Source organism: Leopardus geoffroyi, chromosome D1 (assembly GCF_018350155.1).
Source record: "Leopardus geoffroyi isolate Oge1 chromosome D1, O.geoffroyi_Oge1_pat1.0, whole genome shotgun sequence".
Lineage (NCBI taxonomy): Eukaryota > Metazoa > Chordata > Mammalia > Carnivora > Felidae > Leopardus > Leopardus geoffroyi.
This window is the reverse complement of record NC_059329.1, coordinates 101142360-101159983: the sequence shown is the minus strand read 5'-3', so window position 1 is coordinate 101159983 and position 17624 is coordinate 101142360. Positions and strand designations below refer to the sequence as shown.

Genomic DNA, 17624 nt, shown 5'->3' with positions numbered 1-17624 from the left:
AAAAACAGGTTAACATTAATTTCAGAAAAATATAACATTGATATCAAACAATGTATCTATAAGATATAACAGAAACACAGTGGTCTAGTAATTCAAAAGATTAAAAGTCTTGGTGGATCCCACTGACCAAAGTTGACTTAGGCATCAGCAGAAACCTTGAATGATTCCAACCCTTATCTATCACTTTATCTATGATTAAGTTCAGTTTCTGGGTGGAATTTAAGATAGATTCAATGATATATTTCAAAGCCATACAGACACTAGCATCTGTTCTCTGAAGAAACTTCATAAGCTCTGTCCAGGAGAGTAACACCTACTCTGATTCTCCAAACACTCTTTTGTTTTTTTTATTTTTACGTGACTGTGTCAGGAACATAAATTTGAGACAAAGTTTTCTCATATTCTATTTTGGAAAAGTGTGATAGAATTTTTGATGTTTGTGGCTCACAAAAACTCGTTAAAACCTGAATTATGAAACAAGAGATTTAAAATATACATTGAAAGTGAGAATTGTGCCTATCAAATCCACTATGTCGTTAATTGATTTACTAGCTTAATCAATTATAATAATAACGATCTATGCTAATAAAGATTCAGAGAGATAGATCTCTTGAATACCTTTTTCTGGAAAGTAATGAAGGGGCATATATCCAAGTCTTGACCCTGACAACAATAAAAGCTAGCTGATATTTTTTTGATAGATTTTATTCCTCATAAGCTATTAAAAGATATTTAGTTACATTGGTAATATTGTGAAACATCATGTCGCAAACTGTATTGCATTACTGTTTATAATATTTACCATAAAAATATTTTCGGAAGTGGAGCAAGTGTTAAACTTTGGGGTGTCATATCTAGGACAGAAAAGTATCATGCTATGTAAAATCCCATTTATGAGGTGTTTTTTTAAATAAAAAGGACACTGAATAGTACACTCAGCATATACATATAGACGCAAATGAAGATGAACCCATAGAGATATGAATACACATGGTAGAGATTGTTTAAGTAGTTGGTTGCAGAAGTGATTACATTGTATGCTCTATATAAGGGAGATTTACCACTGAGGCCCTTCCTAAAGGAAAAGGCAAATAAAAATTGAGGGATTCTATTCTCTGCCCCCACTTCTAGACAGCATGAGGACTAGACTCATGACTTCTCCACTTACGCGTAATGAAAATTGAGTGAAAAGGTTCTGGAATGGAAGCATATCTTGGTATCTTCTCGGTCTCTTGAGCGAACCTTAAAGACATGGAAACATATCACTTCCCTTAAGTCGCGGTTTTTCATTACCTGACCAAGAACAAAAACAAAACAAAGCAAAATACCTGACCTACTTGCTTACTTCTCAAAGAAGATATTCAACCTGGCAAATGTTTTGCTTCTTAATCTCCTAGGCTGCTAATAAGAAACCATTTCATAACAAACCCAAAACAAATCCAAAAGAATTCATCTCTTTTTCTAACCACAGAGAGTTCATAAGTCCTGACTCTCAATAACCATCTGGCAGGAACAGAAATGCAAACCTCAGCATTAATATGAAAACTAAGGACGCTGTCAATGGTCATACATGTTAGATGCTGTGATAGAGATCGGTCTGAAAAATGGGTGGTAAGACATGAGAGAGAGAGAGAGGGGTACCATTTGTTTATTTAGCATTCTTTTACACACATCTATGTTTTATGTTACAGAGAAAACAGTTCTAAATTCACCATTAATTGTTTCTGAATACCAAAACACAAAAGCACTCTAAACAGTAACTTCACAGAAGTATGGGTCCTGTTAAAACATTCTCTAACTAGAAGAGAGTTGAGTTCAATATATCTTTAAAATAATTGTTTACGGACAAAATATATTCATTTCTATTTCCAAGTAACCAAAACCTAGTTCTTGCTAACAAACCTGAGTGACCTACGTTTTGTCCCTGGTGCTGAAGATATGAGATGTATATAGTCGGCAGACACTTACTTATACTGTAATTTAAGCTCCTGGGGATGGGCCCATTAAGCTCCAAAACAATTACCAATCTCTATGGTATAACAAAATATATAAAAATTAAACCAAGGTGACGTATGATATAACACAACTAATAGTTCATCTCTATGGAATATCATCAGGAAATTTATTTTTTAAATTATCCCAAATTGGGAAACAATGGTTTAAAACCACATATGCCTCCTCCCAGAATTTGTGGTGCTACATGATAGAGGTCACATTAAGCGTCGTATGTGTGGGACACAGCTCATATTGCCATAATGACATGCCATGCATATCTCTTAGAAGTTCTTCCTTTCTTATAACATTACAACATGCCCTAGATTCCTGTAGGGCACAGGGACTACAGCTGCATCAGAATTCCTTTAAATAACAAAAAAAAATAATGACTCCAGTGGTCAGAAAACCATATAATAACTCACAATTGTTATGTGTTGGAAACCATTCTAACTATTATACAAATATTCACTTACTTTAGCTTCCTAGTAACCAGCCAGGAGAGCAATTCCAGTTTTTATGCTTATCTTACAGGCGGTTGAAACTAGGACACATTCAAAATAAATGATCAATAAAAGAAATTGAGGCCCATTTGGTTTTCCACCCATATGAATGTATAGAAAAAAATAAATCCAGAGATATTTCTGAGACTGAAGTTTTTTTTTTCTAATGCATGTGCAATAGAAGACGTCATCAAATGGGACCCCTCAGTTATGTTTCCCAGATGTGTTCTTCTGACTTGATAAGATCAATCTAGGCCACAGTTTTCCATTCGTCTCTGTGTATCACTGGCTGTGCACATAAATTTGTAAAGGTATATGTGGTAAAATGTAATTTCAAGGAAATAAATTGGTATTCTCTCAACTACCATATAATATGATTATATTTTACAAAATTGATGTGCCAAAGACGGCACCCAAGGCTGAGGAGACATTCCATCCGGTTCCCCATCTCCATCATTCTGTGTAAGTGATATATTGCATTGTTTTTCATATGTTAAACCAACTTTGCATTTCTGAGATAAATCTCCCTTGGTGTGGTTCATAAGCCTTTTATATGTTTTAGTGCATCTATTTTATCTTCTTATTGGATACAAGGATTTGTTGAGAATTCTTGGGTTTGTATCCATGAGGGATTTTGGTTTCTGTTTTCCTCTGTGTGTTGTCTTTGTTTGGCTTTGGTATCAGGGTAATACTGATATAACTGCATGAATTGGAAAAAGGATCACAGTCTCTATCTCCTAAATAAAGTAACTCACAATTGGTACCATTGCTTATGTAGTTATTTAGTAAAAGTAACTGGTGAAGCCATCTGTGTAACCACCAGTGTTATTGCCTACATAGATATTTAGTAATAGTAATTGTCTGGATATTGATGGAAGGAGTGTGAGAATATTTTCATTACACATTGAATTTATTGTCACATATCTATTCAGATTTTCTACTTCTTTGTCAGCTTGGGAAAATTTATCTTTTTCAAATCTGTCTGTATCGTCTAAGTTGACTAAATTGTTGGCATAAAATTTTTGCAAGATTACTATCCTTACTAATTGTACTAATTTGTTTCTGGTTTCCTTTTCTCCTAGTAATTCTGGCTAAAATTTTGTCAATGGTAGTAATCTTTTCACAGTGCAAACTCAATGATCTCTACTTTTTATTTTCCTACTTTATTGACTGATAATCTGGTCTTTATTATAACCTCCCTTGTTCTTTTTTCTTTTTCTTTTCTCTTCTTTTTTTTTTTTTTTGATTCTTAATATGGAAGCTAAGATTCTAATTTTGAGAGTTTTCTTCATTTCTAATACAGTTATTTAAAGACATATATTTCCCTCTAAACACTTAGAAGCATCTATTAAATTTCATAGGTTAGTTTTCATTTTCATCATTGACTCCAATCAAGAACAATATAACATTTCTGCTACTTTTCTACAAGCGTTCCAGGTAAGTTCAAATCAAGTAAGTGACAATGTGTAAAGGAAGGCAGTTTCATATACGTGAATATATGCAAATATATAAGATAGTTTGGGTCATAATTATATAGTTCTATTTCTGAAATAAGTGGACTTTAATTAATTACTGTAAGTTTAAGATCATAGATCCATTCCAAATTATTTCATGAACCAATATAAGGTTATTATCCAGTGTTTATGTTACCTTCAACAAACACAGCTATTATTTTTTCTCACAATAATTTTCTGAACTAATTTGGGATTTACCAATGACAAAGAGTACCAAACAAAGGATATGTAAGTGATTCAAGCAAAATTAATGATAGAAGAGACATAAATATGATGTCATAAGATTTTTGAAAATTAGACACCTTTATCTATGAGGCCATCTTATAATAAATATTACTACTACCAGAGAAAAGCTAATCTTTCCTAATAGACACAATAACCTAGGTTTGATTAATTACTTGTTAAGATTATAATTTACAAATGGCAATTTAAAACAACATTTAAGGAAAACAAATGGCTCAGAATATTTACAAGAAATCTATTCAAAAATTTTGTGAAGACTGCCTAAAGAATTATGAAGAAAAGAATTGAGATATGCCTTTGGTCAGGGGCCATATAAATTAATAATATACTTATGCAAATTGACAGGTGATAAAAGGGAGCCTAAAACATACAACATGAATATATTTGCTTTGTTTTTGTTCTCACTATTCTAGGAAACACGCTAATATTTCTAAATTTCTTGTAATATTTGCACCGTCCACACTGGAGCTCTTTTTGAAGGAATTGAGAATAGTAAGTGTATCTTATGCAAATTGTCATTCCTTCCAGCACCTAACAAGATACCTTGAATGCATATGACATAAAACAGTAGCTCACAATAGTGCTGAATCATTGGCTTTATTATTCATGCTCACTTCTCGAACATTGTTCCTGTTCTTTACTCCTGAATACACCTTGTGTCTTTCTCTTCTGTGTCTTTTCAAAACCCGCTCTTCCTTCAAGGTCAAGCAAAGGATGCACGCAATTATGAAATAATCTCTTTGATATCCACATATGATTTTGAAGTGTCTCCTGACCAAACATTATGATATTTACTAATACCACTGGCTTGTGAGGTTCTTGAAAAGAAGACTATGTATTTCTTTCCTGTCATCTATTTCACTGAATTTAAACTACAAAAGTGGCTGTGTATTTAACACCTGCAACCTATCGCTTAGCAGTGAAGAGAGGACAATACAACTAGCATTTATTGCACATATACAAATGCCAGATATGTTGTCTACATTTCATTTTTTTCACATTCCACTCCATGAATTACATCACATTATATCATTTTTGCAGATAAAGACTGGTTCAGATACACCAACCGGCCGATTTTATATTATCAGAGCCAGGTATGATTTCTCAGACCTAAAATTCATATTCTTCCCATTGTAAGTATTCTGTCTTTTGGAAAATCTAAAGTGATTTTTAAAAATGAGCTTGATTCACAGGTCCTTCAAAAATCACAGAAAGATGTTTTATAGTAACAGAGGTAAGTGTTTACCATTCACTATGAAAAAAAAGTGTTAATTATTTTCTGACTGTGTCTTTGATGTCCTTATTTCTCAGTCTATAGATGAGGGGCTTCAACACGAGGATCACCACCGTACATAACAGGTATCACTTTGTGTGCCTGGAGGTTTAGGCGGTAGGGCACAGACTAGGAGAAGAGAATGGTGCTGTAGAAAACAGTGATCCGGTCAAGTGTGAAGCTGACAGTTGAAGAAGATTTCCTGATGCTCACCTGCTCAATGTATCTGGAGAGGTGGCAATGAAAACCCCATAAGATGGGAGGAGGAAGAGCTCTGTGCTCACCTCATTGTGAGAAGCAGCGAGAAGCAACTGGCTGACGTAAGACTCAGAATAAGAAAGAGACATTAGTGAGGAGAACTCACAGAAGTGACTGATTGTGATGAACCACTAAAAGATACCTCAAAAGCAGAACATGTGAGTTTCAGGAAACATGCTACTCCCCATGCATATGATACAACCTGTAGTAGGGCACGGGGTTTCTGGGGAACAGCACCTGTGTAATGCAAAGTGTTGCAAATGGCCACGAAGCTGTCACACACTGTCATAGCAGAATTAATTCAGGAACCACAGGGATGTAAAATAAAGTCCAGTATGCATCCTGAAAATGATTTTTTTCAGGTTTTTATTTAAATTCCATTTAGTTAACATACAGTGTAATATCAGTTCCAGATGTAGAATTCAGTGATTTATCACTTACATCCAACACCCACTGCTCATCACAAGTGCCCTCCTTAGTACCCATCACACGTTTAATCCATTCCCCCACCCACCTCCCATCTGGCAACATTCAGTTTCTTCCTTATAGTTAAGAGACTATTCTATAGTTTAGCTCTCTTTTTTCCCCACTATGTTCATCTGCTTTGTTTCTTAAATTCCACATATGAGAGAAAATAATATGGTATTTGCCTTTGACTGACTTATTTCACTCAGCATAATCCTCTCCAATTCCATCCAGGTTGTTCCAAATGGCAAGATTTCACTCTTTATGGTGGCTCAGTAATATTCCTCTCTCTCTCTCTGATATAGATGATATAGATAGATATAGATATAGATATAGATATAGATATAGATATAGATGATATATATATATATAGATGATATAGATATAGATATAGATATAGATATAGATATAGATATAGATACAGATACAGATATAGATATAGATATAGATATAGATATAGATATAGATATAGATATATCACATCTTCTTTGTCCATTCAGGAGTTGATTGACATTTAGGCTCTTTCCATATTTTGGCTTGAAAATGAAATATTTATGTTTTCTACAAATAGCTTAGAATTCCAATTTTAAGTGACAGCATTTGATCCAAATGGAGAGTTATAATGGAGACAAAAATTGAGGAAACAAACAACAAAAATGTGACAAGTGACCTAAGTCAGAAATGTAGCTACTTGTAGTAAGGGTTATTCAATGATGGCAAGTTTGTGTGTGTGTGTGTGTGTGTGTGTGTGCGCATGTGACCAAAAGTATATATGTAATATTAGGACAATATAAGGGAAGGAGGAGAGAGAAAGAGAAAACTATTTATGTGCCAGGGATTATTCTAGGCTCTTCGCACATGACATGCAATTTAATTTTACTAACATCCATGTGAAATAATTAAGATTAACTCCACTTTTTCAGATGAGATACTATCTGAAGGTCCAAAAACACTGTACACTGAGACAAATAATAAGGAAAACAAAAAATAAGCAACAAATGTATCAAAAAGAATAAAAAGATAAAATGACATGTGTGCATGTGGAAATCTCACTCTATGTATCAACTGTTGGACAAAGATGTGTTCTTCGTTGAAAAATACCAGGAATTCCATTTTGAAAAGGAATGAATTTTCCATCATAGATACTGAAAGAAAGCATGATTCTCAAGAGTTCTTCATTAAGCTTATGAAGGTTATAGAGCAAATCAAACATGTCTTAGGAATCCATTACTCCTATCCATTTCAAAGATTATAGATTGAAGAAAAGAAAACAAGTAGACTTAAAATTTGAAATATACTCAGTCCTAACTTTGAGGCAAATGGAAGATTCATAAAGGTAAGTGAATCAAAAAGAATCACTCTTAACTACCTACCCCCTGGCTCTACCCTCCACTCAAACACTACAACCACCCATTCACCGCTCAACAAGCCTGCCCTTTGGGAACTTGAGTCTCACAAAGAAAATATTTTCTAGGAAAATACTTTGGAGCTCACCATTTTTCTGAGCGCTTCTTTCACATCCTTGTTCCGCAGGCTATAGATGAGGGGGTTGAGCATGGGAATCACTACAGTATAGAACACCGTGGCCACCTTGTCAGTATCCATACTGTTGCCAGAACTGGGCCGGCAGTAAGTGAAAAGGATTGTTCCGTGGAAGACAAGGATGGCTGTGAGGTGGGAGGCACAGGTGGAAAAGGCTTTGCGCCTTCCCTCGGCAGAGTGCATCCTCAGGATGGTGATGAGAATTAGCAAGTAGGAGGTGAGGATGATCACTAGGGTGGTGATCTCATTGAAGGTGGCCACAATGAACACCATAAGTTCATTCATAGTGACATCAGAGCAAGCAAGGGACAAGAGAGGGGGCAGATCGCAGAAGAAGTGGTCAATCACATTTGATGTGTAGGATGGGATCTCCAGAGCTAAACACAAGTGGATCAGAGAACACACCATCCCACACAAGTAGCAGCAAGACACCAGCTCCACACAGAGATTCCGGGACATGGTGACCGTGTACAACAGTGGGTTGCAGATGGCCACGAAGCGGTCATAGGCCATCACAGCCAAAAGGAAGACCTCACTTACCACACATGTACAAAACAAGTAGAATTGCACGGTGCACCCCAGGAACGAAATGGTTTTGTCCTCGTTTAAGGTATTAGTTAGCATCTTTGGCACGATGACGGTGGAGTAGCAAAAATCCACAAAGGACAAGTGGCTGAGGAAAAAGTACATGGGAGTGTGAAGGTGAGAGCTGACCTGAATCACTGCCATCATGCCCAGGTTGCCCAGCACGGTGACTCCATAGATGAGAAGGAACACAGAGAAGAGGGCAACTCTCAACTCAGGGGCTTCTGCGAATCCGAGGAGAATGAACTCGGTCACACTGGAGCAGTTTCCCTTGCCCATGTTCCCATTTGATTGAGGTTGGAGAAAAATATTCATAGTTATCCTACACTGTATGATCTCAGATTCATTTTTTGGCAGTCTCTTAAAAAAAAAGATGTGAAAACGCGTAAGATAGTTAAGTTTTCCCACAAAGAATTAGGACATGGCTTTTGTGAAGTTTAGGAAAAGTGCAGGCATTGTGGAAAGATGAGTAAGGTCACACGTTGATTCACAGATCACACAGAAACATCCACATCCATCACGGTGTATATGATTCCTTAAGTGGGTCCTACACAATTTACAGCTTGACACTGAATCACGAGAAAGACCTCAGACGTAATTAGGCACAATGTGTTATGAAACTCAAATCCCTTTTTCCTGGCAGACTGTTTAATGAGTACTGAATCTAGTGAGATCTCAGAAAATAATGTTTTGGAATACACCACATCCTTCCCTGTTTTCCACTGAAATGATGAGAAGCATGTCAGTTGAAGACTGTTAACCCACAAGTGTTCATTTTTTATCCATATGTTTTTGATGGGGAAGTAGCTTTTATCCTCCACACTAGCTTTTTTTTTCTATTAAGTAACATAGTGATTCTCCTAATCATGGTCTTTCTTATCTTTTTTTGTTCAGGGAGTTTGTACTTGGTCTCAAACTTCCTGCAACTCTGACTCTGAAGCCTTAACCTATTAGACAAATAAATTCAGTTTTAAATCTATTTGAAGAACGGATCAAAGATGTACATAGGGAAGTATTACCAAAAGTCTTCCTGCTGCATTGTAGCATTATTTATGAGAGTAAATTTCAGCAATAATATGTCCAGCAAGAGGGAAATGGTCAGGGGCACGTGGGTGGCTCAGTCGGTTAAGTGTTTGACTTCAGCTCAGGTTATGATCTCACAGTTTGTGAGTTGTAGCCCAGCATCTGCTTGTCTGTCTTCAGTGCAGGGTCTGTTTTGCATCCTCTGTCTCCCTCTCTCTACCCCTTCCCTGCTCGCACATGCTGTCTCTCAAAAATAGGTAAATATTAAAAAGATTTGAAAAACAAGAGGGAAATGGTGAAAGCTAGGGTACATATATATTATGGAAATCTATGAAACTATTAACAGGATGTTTTTGAAGGCCCTTTAATGGCCTGAAAAATCATTATGATAAAACGGTAAGTTAAAAAACATTAAGCCAGAATGTACACATAAAATATTGTATATGCCTACATAATTTGCTGCCCATTTAACCCTTACAAAACCCATGACAATAAATATTTTCTTCTAATCATTTGAAAAGAAATTAGAACCTGCTTTATGAGGTGGAGTCCCCAGTGGATTATTCCTGGAAGAAACACGGTCTTCACTAAGATTCAATCCACTAGGTATGTCCCCCTTTGGTCAAATGATTTCAAAAAGGTAAAAGATATGCACGTTGAGAAATCCCAGTCTGAAAACAAATAGTTATTCTGATAATATGGTTCTCTCTCTTCAATGGTCAGTAAAAGTGAGGTGTCTTTTTCTGAGCCCAACATAGTACACAATGTTGAAAACCTTGCCTGTTTTCAAGTCTGAAGGTGAAAAATCAGGCTGTTGACTATTTATTGAGAAGTGATTCTGGAGCAGAAGCGATTTTGATGCCTCTGGGACCTGTGGCTCTGTCTCAAGACGTTTTGGGTTCTCCCAATAGGAAGGGGTGCTAGTGACATCTAGTGGGTAGAGACCAGGGATTTTGCTGAACAGTCTATGGTGCACATGGCTGCCCCACCCCCCCCCACGCCCCCCCCCACACATACCAAAAGCACATGCAAACACCCAACTATTATCTGACCCAGGAGGTCGATAGTACCAAGGATGAGAAACCTGCTATGGAAAGACATTTCTCAGTGTTGTGCACAGGATCAAAGTAATTCCTCTCCTTTCTGCCTCACAGGTGGTCCCCAAGTCTGTGTCCCTCCAGGAACAGTCCTGAGGGCCCCTTCCTGCAGCTCTCAGCATCAGAGAGACTCCAGGCTCCAGGCTCACTGTCAGGGGAACCTTTACGTGGTCTTTTCCAGGTTCCATGGATGGGGTCAGTGTGCGAGAGGAGGAAGGCGAGGAGAGACCACGCATTCTCCCCGATTTGCTTCCCACTCTTTTCCCTCTTACACTGGCAGCTGTTACAAGGTTGTTGGTCCTGCGGATTAAACAGTTAACGTTCCCCTTTGAGACTGTGTCTCAGGACACACAGGAGAAACGTTTTCATAAAGAAGCGATTGAAGCACGGCATTTCTTAAAACACTCTCTAATCAAGAAAGAGTGAAATGCGGACTTTTAAAAATATGTTTGATACTACTGTCCACCTCTACGGTTCCTCGTTTTCATAGAAATGGCCATAATAAGTTACGCTCATGAGGAACAAATAGAGAAAAAGCATTCAGCTCCCGGAAAATATCACTTATGCCCATCCCCAAGAAAACAGAGTGTAGTCCAACTACCTGTGGGAGAAGTGTGGTTCCCCTGGTTCTGGAGATGTTACCATGGAAATGCTTTATGGTTTTGTGTGTGTGTATCTCTGGGACTCATGCTCCCTAAGCTTCCCAAAACAACTATTGATCTCTCTGATATATCAATGAGATGTCAAGAGAACACTACTATCCTGAGACTCCAACAACACCTTCCGTGAGATATAAACAGGAAGAAAATCTATAAACAGCTTGGCACCTGTTATTATAACCCAACAAGTTTCCTCCTAGAGTCCATGATGCATTGTAGAGCACTTTATGCTGCACCCACCATTGCTCTGTGAACCAGAGATCAGACCCTCGTTATGAAATAGATGAGTATGTCTTATCAACTTTGCCTGTGTTATATTCGGAAGCTGGAAGGCAGGGGCCTGAAGTCAAACCCGACTTCTGTCAAATACCAGAAATAGGTGCGAATAACAAACCACCTTTGCTAAGAAGAGTAACCAATGCTCACAGTGACCACTTTCTATGACCCAGTTACTGTTCTGAATACAACTATTAACACATTTTATCTTTTTTTAAGATTTAAAAAATATTAATGTGTATTTATTCTTTGAGACAGAGAGAGAGATGGAATGTGAGTGGGGGAGGGGCAGAGAGAGAGGGAGACACAGAACGTGAAGCAGGCTCCAGGTTCAGAGCTGTCAGCACAGAGCCCGACACGGGGCTTGAACTCATGAACAGTGAGATCATAACCTGAGCCAAGGTCGGATGCTTAATTCACTGAGCCACCCAGGTGCCCCTTTATTTATGTATTTTAAGTGAATTATATTATGTAAGAGAAATCACACTTTTTGCTGCTATTTAAAATTATGATGCAATATTTTATATTCAATATTAAATTATTTTCAAAATTGAGAGGCACACAACCAAAAATTTCAGAGGCTAATATGTCATGTTCTATATAGAAGCAACAGAATCTATCATAAAGAGTCTGAAATGTGGCAACTTGAAATGAAGGAAAACACAAGATTGTCTGCTAGAGTTTAGTAGAAGATATGTCTGGAGTCTTAACCGATTGCTTTCGTTTCTGTCAACAATTGCTTTTACAACTTTGGCCGGGTCACTTACGTGTTACGGGCTTTGGTTTCCTCAGAGTAAGAGCGAAATGGTTGGTGTTACTTTTACCCCAAAATGATCATCCTTTGTCCCAGCAGAAAAGAAGTAAAATAAGAGTCTCTCTAAAGAGGGATTACCCTTTTTTGATTCAAAGTAAAGAATTCCTAATTCAATATAAATATTTCAAAAATAATTCAATGTAAATAATTTCCTAAATTTTGAGGAAAATTAGGATTGTATAAGTGCACATAAATTGTATTAATTTATGAATAATGAGTTAATTTATTGTATAAGTGTATAAGCGAGTAAAGGAGAAAAGGCTTAACTAGAGATTGATCCAGAATGGGCTTATGGAAAGAAAGGTGCGAAAATTCCACCGAATGCAAAACGCATTTTTGAAGCGGAATTCAAGGGTATTGACTGAAATAGCAAAGTTTCAGGTCTGAAGACATCAGCAACAATAAAACATGGCCTTGAAGAAATTTATGTAACTAATTAGAGCTGGATACTATTGGAAAGGAAGACTCAACTGGAAAATTGAAGAATGAAGATATTGTTTACCTGCTTCCCAACCTGTAATATATGTAATCTGTTATAATTCCCTAAAGTTTGAAATATTTTCCTACAGCTGTGTAAAATATTGGTTAAAGAGGACTGACTATCCTTTCACCTCATGTTGTACACTAAAAGGCTCACTAAAATGTATTGAGTGTCTTGAAAAAAAAAAAGGACCAAAGGAAAGTGAAAGATAAATTTGTGGATATGCAGAGAAACCGAAGTCAATAGAAGAGAAATGCATTCCCTCCTCAGACATCCATTTCTAAAACACTGTTTCTTAGATTGTATCTTTCCATGTAAAATGGTTATTTAAGTGATTCCTTATTTTATGATGTATATAAATAGAACATTTTAATAATGATCATAAGTTCAAAATAATATGAACATCTTAAGTAACTTTCCTGAGCCCATATAAAATAGTTCTCCTTTACTAGAACAGCAGAAATGTATTACTTTTCATTTTATTAATAACTTGTTTGCAATTTTAACTGTCCTTATTGAGTAAAGAGAAAGAGAAGCAGGTATAAGGCATTCAAGCAACATGACTTATTAATATTACAGAAGCTTAGTATGTTGAATTTGCCAGATAAAATAAATAGGCCTTGGTGCTAATCACTATCTGATTTTATTTTATTTTTGAATAGTTATGGAAGCAATTGGTTTTGAGCAGTTTTTTAATGTTTATTTTATTTTTGAGAGACAGAGAGAGAAAGCACGCCAGGGAGGGGAAGAGAGAGAGGGGGACAGAGGATTCAAAGTGGGCACCACACCGAGACCAGAGAGCCTGATGTAAGGGCTCCAACTCATGAACCCTGAGATCAGGACCTGAGACAAAGTCAGGGGCTTAACCGACTGAGCCACCAGGAGACCCTGAGCACTTTTTCTTAAGGTGGGAGTTCAGTTGAGAAGGATTCAGAGATTATGTTCATGTTCAGGAAAAAAAAAATGATAAAGGATTGATAATGTTTGTGATGTCTTCATAGGCAGAATGTTACTATGAAACACAGTTTGGGCAGACACTCATTATGCTTATTCTTTGCATAAGATTTTCTGAAATCCAGGGGCACTTGGGTAGCTCAGCTGGGTGAGCCATGCTGATCTTGATTTCAGCTCCGGTCATGATCCAAGGGTTGTAGGATTGACCCCACATCAGGCTCCATGATGAGCATGGAGATTGCTTAAGATTCTCTGTCTCTGTCTCTCTCTGCCCCTCTCTCCCACTCGTTTCCTCTATCTATCTCTCTTTCTCAAAAAAATTTAAAAAATTAAAGAGATTTCCTGAAATCCAGTCTAACATCTTTAAAAGCCTTTGACGGATGCCATCATAACTTATCACACTGCCACAATGGAGCTCCTTTGAAACACATTCAGGATATAGACAATGTCTTATTAAATTTCCACTCATGCCAAATAACCTAGACACACAATACAACACACACAACACACACACACACACACACACACACACACACATGTTATATAGTAATCACTCAATAAAATATTTTTTAGATTACTGATTCAGTATTACATTCTGACCTCATGATTTTGTGATGCTTTGCTCTTCTGAATGAAACTCATACCTGTTGTCTCCTGAAACTGTGCAATTTGTTATCCAAAGCCAAGTTCAGGTGATACCTATTTTTTGCAGTCATTACTCTAAAGTCCCTAAATGAACTTGAAGTTTTCTTTCTTTCAAAAACTCTATGATACTTTTTATTTCCCACCTTATACAATGGCCACTTTTTTCACTGTCTTACTGTCGACACTGGACTGTGCATTCCTTGGAGATGAAGACTATGTTTTATTTTAATTGCTAGTTGTACTTTTGGAGGTATATTTATGTGTTTATTGAGACCTAGTCTACTTGAGGTATGTTATAAGAAAGGGGAATAAAATTAATGTTTACTGAGATTATACAAGGTATTCCACATGATATCTAAATTAAGTTTTAGTCTTCACAATCAGATTAGGAGCTAGTTTATATTACCTCAATTTTTTGGATTAAAAACCAAAGGTCAGAGGGGCTTCGGATTTTTTTTTCCAGTGAGCAAAAGATAACATCAAGGTAAGTCTCTTGGATCAAAATCCACATCCAATCCATTGTACATCAAGTCTTCATTATATTTAAATGTATCTTACAATCAACAATTATGAGCCCACTTGATTTACATTTCAAGGACAATATACTGCAATAATATGCTCAAAAAGAAAAGACTTTAGTTATCTTGCTGACTGTATCCTTGACGTCCTTATTTCTCAGACTGTAGATCAAGGGATTCAGCATAGGAATCACCACTGTGTAAAACACAGACGCCACTTTCACTGTGTTCCTCGAGTTTTTGGAGTTAGGAACACAGTAGAGGAAGACAATGGTCCCATAGAAGATGGTGATGGCTGTCAGGTGGGAGGCACAGGTGGAGAAGGCTTTGCGACGACCACTGGCTGAACGCATCTTGAGGATGGTGACAATGATAAACACATAAGACATGAGAATGATAAGCAGTGTGCTGACCACGCTGAAGGTGGCAAAAATGAAAAGCAGCAACTGATTGATGTAAATATCAGAGCAAGACAGGGACAGCAATGCAGAGAACTCACAGAAGAAGTGATTGATTGTGTTGAAACCTTGGAAAGATAATCTGACAGCAGAACATGTGAGTATCAGGGAACATGCTACTCCCCATGCATATGATCCGACCACCAGCATGGCACAGAGTTTCTGGGACATGGCTGCTGTGTAGAGCAGAGGGTTGCAGATGGCCACAAAGCGGTCATAGGCCATCACAGCTAATAAAAAGGATTCAGCTACCACAAAGGTACAAAAGAAAAAATATTGTACTATACATCCTGGAAATGAAATGGTCCTGTCTTCTACAACTAGGTTTGCCAGGGTCTTGGGAACAATGATGGAGGAATAGCAGAAATCCACAAATGAGAGGTGGCTGAGGAAAAAGTACATGGGGGTGTGCAGTTTGGAGCTAATCTTGATTATAACTATCATCCCAATATTTCCTACAACAGTGACACTGTAGATAGCCAAAAAAATCAAGAAGAGAGGGACTTGCAGTTCTGGGTAATCTGAGAAGCCCAAGAGAGTGAACACAGCCCCAGTTTTATTTCTCTCTGAAAGTAACATGATGGTTTCTGTTTGTCAGAATCTGAATCGGTCCTGAAAATAAAAATAGTTAAGGGAGTGAGCATCTAAGAAGCTTCCTAACTACCCCTTACCAAGACTGGAAGATGAAGCAAAATATCTTTTCATAATTTCTCTATGTATTTTTATGTACGATATGCTAAATGTCTAATATTTGAAAACACAAAGTCATTTTTGAAATGTTCATTAAGTTTAAAAGCAATACAATTACTGAATTAAAATTTTTTAAGTTCTTGGGATGCCTGACTGACTCAGCCAGTAGAGCATGTGACTCCTGGTCTTGGCATTGTAAGTTCGAACCCCATGTTGGGTGTAGAGATTACATAAAAATAAAATCTTTAAAAGTTGTTTAAATTATTAACTGTAATTTTAATATTTACATATAAAAGTATGAGATAAAGGGACTTAGGTTATTTTAAATCAAATATTAACATAACCCTTTCATCCCTCCTTGCACATTATAAGTGCATAAAAGATACACCTAATATAATATAATGACTGATTATGTCAGCCCTATAAGCAGTACAAACATGAGAAATTTCCAGATAAATTAATTTTCACATCAGAAGTTTACACTATGACATTAAGCATAAACACCTTTAACATTTTATATTTTTGCCTTTATTATTCATTTAATACAACACATTAATCTTTTTCTTTCTGACTCAGTGAATCTGATATCAAAATAAACCTTAATTCATTTTTTCAGAGTATTCTCCTCAACTAATGGGCTCCAAAATGTCAATGTGACCTCATTACTTGATAAATCATTAGATTAGATGCTAAAGATAATCATGTCTACTTCCTTGTTCTAGAGGTGACAAAACTTCTGGAGACACCTTGACTTTCCCAATGACATGCCAATAATGACCAATCTACATACCTGCGACTAGAGCCTTGATCAGAATCCCAACCATATGTCCATTCCTCCACACCAGACTCTGACCCCTGTTCTAGGTCTAGATACCAAGATATTTCTTTTACTGATGATCATACTTGTAATTTGTGACAAGCCAGAGTCTCTGGGCCTATGGGAAATAGTCTACTGACAATGTACAGACCAAAGAGCTGCACTAGAAATCAGCATCATGATGAAATAAGAACAGGAATTAGGGAAATTTTCTCTCCCAGAAATAACTAAAGTAGTAATAAGCGACTTAGAAACTTTCCTTGCCTAAGAATCTCTCTCTTTCTCTCTCTTTTCTCACCTCTCCTCTCCCTTCAAGACATGCAGGATATTCATTCTGTCCATATAGTATCTGTGAAGGAGAAGGATTTTTTAAACACTCGAGGTAGTAATACACTATGAAGGCATTTTAGAAGAAAATAGTAATACAAAAGTATCATTGTACTTCTCCAGTTGGTGCCCAACACCTCTAAGATCTTACCATAGCAGAAAACTCTTAATCATCTCAATGGTAAGGTTATCTTTGGTCCCACAACCCAAAAATAGTTTCAGATGGCCCATCAATAAGATATCAGATCATATTCAAGACTGAGAGCTTAATGGACCTCTCTGTCCCTATAGTCAGTCATACATCTGAGTATTAAAGACAACCTCAAAAGACATCCATCATGAAGCTAGACGTTCTCATTATCACACTTCTTGCTTAATATAATATTTAACTGACTAAGGCTTTTCAGGTTTCATTTTAAATGAATGTGATATTCAACATGATGATTCTTGCATCCCAAATACTATTTTTACATCGTTGGTAAAATCTTTC

General features: G+C 36.8%; 2 protein-coding genes across 2 annotated transcripts; both read right to left on the bottom strand.

Annotated features, from left to right (window-relative positions):
- Nucleotides 1–7718: 7718 nt before the first annotated feature.
- On the bottom strand, nucleotides 7719–8654 carry LOC123601685 (olfactory receptor 5L1-like). Its single transcript, XM_045485233.1, has one exon. The coding sequence runs from the start codon at nucleotides 8652–8654 to the stop codon at nucleotides 7719–7721; it is 936 nt and encodes a 311-aa protein (XP_045341189.1).
- Nucleotides 8655–14943: 6289 nt separating this feature from the next.
- Nucleotides 14944–15879, bottom strand: LOC123601684 (olfactory receptor 5D18-like). The gene has a single exon (XM_045485232.1). The coding sequence runs from the start codon at nucleotides 15877–15879 to the stop codon at nucleotides 14944–14946; it is 936 nt and encodes a 311-aa protein (XP_045341188.1).
- Between the last annotated feature and the right edge of the window lie 1745 nt (nucleotides 15880–17624).

What these genes read in the sequence shown, in the direction of transcription:
- LOC123601685 (XM_045485233.1), bottom strand. Translation starts at nt 8,654, where the DNA reads ATGGGCAAGGGAAACTGCTCCAGTGTGACCGAGTTCATTCTCCTCGGA.
- LOC123601684 (XM_045485232.1), bottom strand. Translation starts at nt 15,879, where the DNA reads ATGTTACTTTCAGAGAGAAATAAAACTGGGGCTGTGTTCACTCTCTTG.